The sequence below is a fragment of the Panthera uncia genome, chromosome B4, assembly GCF_023721935.1.
Source record: "Panthera uncia isolate 11264 chromosome B4, Puncia_PCG_1.0, whole genome shotgun sequence".
NCBI classification, from domain to species: Eukaryota; Metazoa; Chordata; class Mammalia; order Carnivora; family Felidae; genus Panthera; species Panthera uncia.
Window position 1 is genome coordinate 47046226 of NC_064809.1, and position 8410 is coordinate 47054635.

The 8410-nt window shown below is 42.2% G+C and overlaps 1 protein-coding gene across 1 annotated transcript; it reads left to right on the forward strand.

Moving 5' to 3' along the window:
• The first annotated feature begins 7818 nt into the window (after positions 1-7818).
• LOC125918867 (60S ribosomal protein L29-like) lies at positions 7819-8410 on the forward strand. The gene has a single exon (XM_049625131.1). The coding sequence runs from the start codon at positions 7819-7821 to the stop codon at positions 8296-8298; it is 480 nt and encodes a 159-aa protein (XP_049481088.1). The 3' UTR covers positions 8299-8410.

An 8410-nucleotide genomic window follows, 5' to 3' on the forward strand; every position in this document is an offset into this window, starting at 1 on the left:
CCAAAAAATAGACTGCAAGATGCAGATAAAAATGGGTCTCCCTCCCTGGGATTCATGTGCTAACTTTTATAAACGGAAGATAAAAGATCCTACCAGGGTTCAGATAATTCATCTTTTATCGTGTCCAAATTGTATTATTGTTAGCTTGTTAAGAATTCCTTGTATTGGGGCGCCTGGGTGGCTCAGTCGGTTAAGCGTCCGACTTTGGCTCAGGTCGTGATCTCGCAGTCCGTGAGTTCCAGCCCCGCGTCGGACTCTGTGCTGACAGCTCAAAGCCTGGAGCCTGTTTCAGATTCTGTGTCTCCCTCTCTCTCTGCCCCTCCCCTATTCACGCTCTGTCTCTCTCTGTCTCAAAAGTAAATAAACGCTAAAAAAAAAGAATTCCTTGTATTGTTGGTGATATTATTCATGAAGGGGTTGAAATGTTCTTCAAGGATCTGGGGCAATAATCAGATAGTGGAGCCCCAGATTCTGAGGGCTTTGGGGAGCAGATTTGTGAGAAAAGAGTGAAAAGGAAGAAAGAGGGAGGATGTTTATTTTTAATAAAGAGATCCTGCCCAAACTTCCTGAACTCAAACCAGTCTAGACTTGTTTTTTCCATTTTACACAATGTCCGCAACAACAGAATAAATTTATTAAAACCAAACAAACTGGGGGTTGAGCTTTGGCACTGAAAGCCAGACAGAAATAGAATCAGCCGCTTTTGAGTTGAGTCTAATGGCTGATTTACAAACCAGTGGGAGATGTAGGCTGTGTTGGCCTTAACTGAACCAAAGTTATTTTCATTATGAGGAGACAATGGGGAGGTAGAATGTCTGGCCTGGCGCCCAGGACGTGAGCTAGTCAGTTCTGCCCTCCTTTTCCTTCAATTTTCAAAACCCAAAATGTCGGAGTTGAAAAGAACCTTTACAGTCATTTCCTTCATCCCCTTATTTTGTGTGGAGGAAATTGAGACTTGGAGAAGTCAGATGTCCTCCTGTGCCCATGACAGAAGTACATTCGAACCACGTATGCCTGTGCTGTCGGACGGCACCTACAGATGGGGAGATTCCATTCTTGGCTCTTCTGGGCTGGGAAAATAAATGTGGAGACATTTCAGTCTGCACACCCTTGACCATAAACTCACAGAGCCAAGTCTACCAATTAGATTAACTGTGTATTGGAGGATTGCACAGCTCTCTCCCTTTCTTAGCCATCGAGGCTGAAGTGTTTCAGCATCAGGGACGTGTGTGTGTGTGTGTGTGTGTGTGTGTGTGTGTAGAGCGCTTGTTCAGAGGAGTTTCTGGGTCCAGGCCAAAATCAGTGTGTGTTTTTACATCTCAGAGTGCTTTCCATTCCTCACTTCATTTTATCTTTGCTATGTATTTGTGAGGAGATAGAAAGTTAAAATTAACTCAATTTCACATGTTAATGGAGTGGGAAAGTGATGGGAATGGGAAAATAAGACAGTCACATTCCCAGGGGGACGTGCTAAACTTAATGGAGAAGTCGGAACTGTTTCAGCTTTCCTAATGGTAGGGCCACACTGTCCCCGCTCCTTCCATTAGTATGAATTAGACCAGTTGTACAATAAATGGACGCTGGAAAGTGCAGGTGCTCCTACGTCCGTTAGTTAATTTTCTTCAACACGTTGGGTCAATTTTGAAGAGATGTATGGCATTTGGAATCCTAAGAGTCACTTTTTTCTGGATGCCTTTATTTTAAAATCTAAATCTTCATGTCTAAAGAGGCAGATCCTTTGACAGTCCTCTTTGTGACGAACAGTACTCCATACCTTTCTCCTCTTATGGACAATCATTTTACTATGACAGATGATAAAAGACGAGATGCCTTAAATAAATGAAACCTCATAATAGTCTCTTAAGTGCAGAGCAGAGAAATAACAGATGGAAAAGATAGTTGCTTAGAGAAGTGACTTTTTCCTTAGATTTCCCATTCACTTAAAATTTTTTCTCTTTCCTACAACTATGGCCACTTCTCTCCGACCTTAGAGGCTTGATCTCTCTAGAGGGAGAAAAAAATGAAATCTTTTATCTTGATGGATTTCTTAGTATCTGTTTAAGGGATGTGTCCTTTACAGAATCGCGGTCAAGAATTCTTAGAAGTGCGTGAGAAATTAATATTAGCTCCACAAACACAACAGCCTTTGCTGTGGTTTGGGTTCTGTTGTTTTGGTGACTAATAACTGTAACTGATATATGGCCTATTCCAAATGCATCTCTTTTAAGATCCTGCTCGATGGTTATCACAGCTTTCCTCATTGACTCATTAGTCATCTAGCGACAAAGTCCTTTTAAGTTTATTCTTAAAATGTCTATCTCTTACTGGAAATTGAAAACATTGTGCTTAAAAACAGACATTTGAGAACTATGTGGAAATTGTGTTTCGTGACTTGAGCTTTTCAGAAATTGTTATGCTAAGATACTAATATATACTTAAAATCACACAGATTGGAAAATGGTGAATTTCTCCTTCAGGAAACCCTGATGAACTTGAATATTCTATAATTTAGCAAATTGGAAAATAAGAAGGTGGAAGGAGAACTAGAAGGTCATAAGCTGATGACAGTTCTAAAACTGTAGCCCTAAGTAAATTGCCATTTTAACACTTGGTGTGGCTTCCATAATTATATCCAGCCTTAACCTCACTGGCTACCATTCTTTCCCAAACACGAGCTGACCCCAAGGGAGCAGTGGTTCTTTGACCCTTGGCCCTCACCTTACACATCAACATCACATTATTGGTCACTACCATTCTTGCATTTCACAGTCATGTAAATACGTACCTTACCACAAACCACCTGCCTGCTGTGAACACCTAATATTTCCCTTTATTGACTGACTAGCTTCTTCCATCTCCAGCCCTGGCATATCATTTGTGGTGTGAAAGGAAAGAAGCATGTGGCGTGAACAGAATGAGTCAGTCCAAGAGAGGCTGCAGGTCTAAGGAATTAGATCACAAGTAATTATTTCCTACCTTCATTCTGTGGCATCGTTGCCAAAGTGTGGTGGAGTGAGGGTTACTCTTTCTGTGGTATATTTGCCAAAGTGTGGGGGAGTGCCCTTTGGGAGCAGTGAGATTCTTATGATCCTGATGTAGAGTGTAGAGATTTCAGGACAGCGCCAAAACTTTTGATATACTGTTCAGTGTATACCACTTCCCTCCAGATACTTCCTTCCCTGACCACACTCCTTTGTACTCAGCCTTGATACTATAACTCCGCCTGATTCAATGTCTGCCCCATCCAGTGACCTGGAGCAACACCCTAGGATGAGGTAAAGATAGAGGAAGGAGTAAAGACAGAGGCCATGAATTTGTAGGAAAGCAATAAAGGATGGACTACTGGGTGGTAATTATTAGCAAGAAGGTTGATGTGCCAGAGGAAGTGAGCGGCACTCCAAGTGCCAAGCGGCACTTGGAGATAGCAAGATAAGGTACTATCAACTTTGGATAAAAAAGGAAGATATGTAGCAAGAAATATGATTGGGTGCACAAAATTTAGTTGGTACAAATAAGCATCACGGTCACAATTTAGAGTTAAGCCTAACATCAATTTTTGCACAGTCACTAATTACTGTTCAAGTTTTCACTTTCTCTTTGCTGATATGCATTATGACCACCATCATCAAAATATTTGAATATCTACTAAGTATATTAGAAATTCAGACCACCTCTCAAATTCCCAGTGAACTTCGGGTGTGTCCTGTAACCCATCTGGGGAACCAGATGGTGAGGATGGGAAGAGGTGAAGTTAACATTGTGCTTTGGGTGTCTCATCTGTTTTCTGGTCCATCTTCATGTCATGGTAGAGGTACTCAATCAATATTTGATGAAGGGATGAATGAGTGAGTGATCATGTTGTACTGCCGCTGGAAGCCTACGCTAATCCTTTTAGTGAAGACAACATGGTCATATGTTCTGCCCCAACCCTGATTCAGTGAAGGTACTACGTATTTTATTTGATAAATAAATCCATTCTTTTGCATTGCATTGGTTCAGTGATTATGGTAATCTGAAAGAAAACACTGTTCCATCTACTACAGTAGGTACTATGGTGAGCCACATAGATCACCCCCAACTTCTTTATATCAGACACACTCTTCACCTATGTCTTAGTCTGTTTGGGATGTCATAATAAAATATCACAGACTGAGTGACTTATAAACAAGTGAAATTTATTTCTCACAGTTCTGTAGACTGTAAGTTCAAGATCAGGGAGCCGTCATGGTCGCGTGAGGCCCCTTTTCTGGGTTGCAGACTTCTAATTGTATTTTCACATGGGAGAAAAGGAAGGAATCTCTCTGGAGTCTCTTTTATAAAACACTCATCCCGTTCATGAGGGCTTCACTGTCCTGACCTAATCACTTCTCAAAGACCCCCCATCTCCTACTAACATTATATTAGGCATTATGATTTAATAAATGCATTTTGGGGACACACAAACATTCAGACCATGACCCCCCCAGCTGCTGGTTGTATCGATTCAGCTCTTAGCTGAATCCCACTCACCGACCTCCAACACAGAGATTTCCCTCTGCTAAGGTGAGCTGCCTTTCCTGTGATCACACACCTTTCCTGTGTGCAGCCTGCATCAAACGATCACTGTGAGGGTATAAAGGCCTGGCCGCACTCTCCAGTTTTAGACAACTCTGCAAGTACATCCCAGCACTAAATATGCCCATGAGTTAATCTGAGCCCTTGTTGTGACTGTGTCATAGCCCAACTTTTCCTTCTGCCCAATCCTACATTCCTCATTTCCCCACAGGTCCCTAGGGTACTCTCCAATAAACTTCCTGCAAGGAAATTTAGTCTCAGAGTCTTCTTCTTGGGAAACATAACCTCTAACACAACATGTTTTTTAATTTCAAAATTCTTACGTCACCACTGCTAGAATTATGTCAGATCTTTTCTATTTTTTTCTTCCTCAAGCCTAGGCTAACACCATATGTTCCCATATTAAGACCAGTGGGCTTAATGTAGAATTGTATCCTGCTATTAAGACTTGGTGGAACCAAAATAACAAGTGGATGTGGATGAGGATGTGGAGAAAAAAGAATGCTCTTGCACTGTCAGTGGGAATGTGAATTGGTGTGGTCACTAAGGAAAACAGTATGGAGGTTCCTCAAAAAATTAAAAATAGAACTACCATACAATCTAGCAATTCCACTTTTAGGTATTAATCCGAAGAAAACCAAAACACTAATTTGAAAAGACAAATGAACCCCTATATTCACTGCAGCATTATTTGCAATAGCCATGATATGGAAGCAACCCAAGTGTCCATTGGTAGGTAAATGCATAAAGAAGATGTGATATATATAAAATGGAATATTACTCAGCCATGAAAAAGAAAGAAATATTGCCATTTACAACAGCATGGTTGGACCTAACGACTATTAATTACATAAGTGAAATAGACAGAAAGACAAATACCATTCAATTTCACTTACCTACATATAAAGGATGGAGTAGATTGGGAGACAAGGTAGATGAAGGAGATTATGAGGTACAGTCTTTCAGTTATAAAATAAGTAAGATATGGGATGTAAGGTATAGCACAGGGAATGCAGTTAATAATATTGTAATAACTCTTTATGGTGACAAATGATAACTAGACTTCTTGCAGTGACCATAATGTATATAAAGATCAAATCATTATGCCATATACCTAAAACTAACACAATATTTTATGTCAATTGTTCTTCAATTAAAAAAAAGACTAGTGTAACTAACTGTTTGGATAATGAAGCATTCAAGTTTGGATTCCACACTTTTCATAACCTATAGAAGTAACTTAACTCCTTCGCCCTTCACTGTCCCCTCCTTACCTTCACTCCTGGTGTAACTCAGACGTTTCATTGTCAAGCCCATGGAAGCAATGACAGAATGGAAAGAAAAGAGGGAGACACTGGGCTATCGTGGAAATGATTTGAAGGGTGGGGACTCCCCTTCAAACTTACAGGGGTAGAATTTTAAAATTCATTTGTTTGATTTCTAGAGTACTTTTTCTCCAAAGGTTCAAAACTCAAAACAGGTTTTTAATTAAGTTCTTCCTTTTTCTAAGCTCTAGAAATGTAAAAGTACTGTAATTAGGAGCATGGGTCAGATACATCGCACTCCCTGTTTTATTTTTCTTTGCTTAGAAAACCAGATACTTTCAGAAAGGTAAAATAAATAAATAGGGCTGGTTCCAAACGCATTGTGAAATAGTTTGTCCATGATGAGCCTCTTCCCTTTTGCGGCAGACTATTTTTCTTTGTGGCTACTCTTCCCCTAACATTGAGACTTCTTGGTTTATTGCCAGTCTCCTGTCCTTCTCCTTCTCCTCCCTCTCCTGGCCATGACCTACAGTCAGTCTGATGGCCTCCCTGCTACCTGTTGTTACTATAACTGAAACGTCCCTATTGTACAGCTAACTTTTCTCTCTTAGGAAGCAATTTTGCTTGGCACACTTAGTAAGTATTTAAATAGCTGGATGAGACTATGAATCAATAAACTGCTCCCTCACAATACACCACTTAGCACCCACCCTGCCCCCATCCACTCAAGGTAAACATGTATAAACAGGGGCCTGAAAGAAAACAACATGCCTTCCCTTGTAGCAGGATCAAACTAGGTGAGTTGGGAGAGGAGTCCTATGACAGATGAATGTTAGAGTATTGTGTTAACCATGTGCTTCTGATGTTTTGATGTGACGTCTGGGGCCTTGCTGACCCTGGAGAGACTGCTCCTCATAAGGCTAGCTAATTCGCAGAGATGGTGAACAACTCACCCATGGCTGTCTTTCATATGCAAACCAACCAAGCCAGAGACCATACCCTCCCAAACCTGCTTTAACTGAGCTCTCACTGGGCTCTCACACTCTGATCCACCATTCACCTGCTCTCATCACCTCAGGACCAGATTCCGGACGGCTAGGGACAGATGACATTATTCAAAGCAGCCAATCTTAAGCCTGCTTACCTGGCCTTGACTGTTCCTTCCCACACAAAGCACAATAAAGGCTATTGCCTATATTTTCCCCTTGGTCCCTCTGCCTCCTGACCAGCCCTGGTCCTTCCCCATGGTATGGCATGTTCCCCCCTCTCGGAAACCATAACAAACTATCTTTTCAATGTCAATTGTCTCCTGGTCTGTTGGCTTCACCATGCCTGAGCAACAATAAAACCTACATTTTATTATTTATTTATTTATTTATTTATTTAATTTTATTTTTTTTTGAGACAGAGAGGGAGGGAGAAAGAATCCCAAGCAGGCTCCACACTGTCAGTACAGAACCCGATGTGGGGTTCGAACTCAAGGAACCGTGAGATCATGACCTGAGCTGGAACTAAGAGTCCAATGCTTAACTGACTGAGCCACCCAGGTGCTCCCCAAATCTATATTTTAAAATAGTTATTTCAAATACTTCTCTAATCTCACGTGTGAGGCCTCCCATGCTAATTCTTTTAAGACTCCGAAGGAAGTCTCTCCTTTTTTAAAAGTTCAGACGATTGGAGAAATAGCTGTTATCCAGAGAAGGCAGCGTAGTATTCTGTTAAAAAACAAAAGCAATGACACACTTTACCTCATACGTATTATCAGCTTGGGGTCTCAAAAAATCCTGTGAATTATTGTATTGCCCTCAATGAACTGAAATTTAAAGATAGGGTTTTCCAAGGTCACAGAGTCCCATACACAGAAGACATGAGACTCACACACCAATTTTCCTGGCATTCCTTCAATCATGCCCTGTTTCTCTACTTCTTCTATCAAAGTCTTCTATCTTCTACTCTTCCGGTCCAAGGCGCTTCGGGAGCCACGGGCTTTGGTGCAGATATGGCCAAGTCCAAGAACCACACCACGCACAACCAGTCACGGAAATGGCACAGAAATGGCATCAAGAAGCCCCAGTCACAAAGATACGAATCTCTTAAGGGGGTAGACCCCAAGTTCCTGAGGAACATGCGCTTTGCCAAGAAGCACAACAAGAAGGGCCTGAAGAAGATGCAGGCCAACAACGCCAAGGCCATGAGTGCACGTGCCGAGGCTATCAAGGCCCTTGTCAAGCCCAAGGAGGTCAAGCCCAAGATCCCAAAGGGTGGCAGCCGCAAGCTCAATCGATTTGCCTACATCGCTCACCCCAAGCTCGGGAAACGTGCTCGTGCCCGCATTGCTAAGGGTCTCAGGCTCTGCCGGCCAAAGGCCAAGGCCAAGGCTCAAACCAAGGCCCAGGCTGCAGCTGCAACTCCTGAGCCTGCTGCAGCTCAGGCTCAGGCTCCCAAAGGTGCCCAGGCCCCCTCAAAGGCACCAGTGTAGAGGTGTCCATCTGCCAGTGTGAGGGTAGAAGGACTGGTGTGACCCCTGGGCTTCTATCTGCATGGGGCTGGTGTCCTCCTGTGCTATTTGTACAAATAAACCTGCGGCAGGA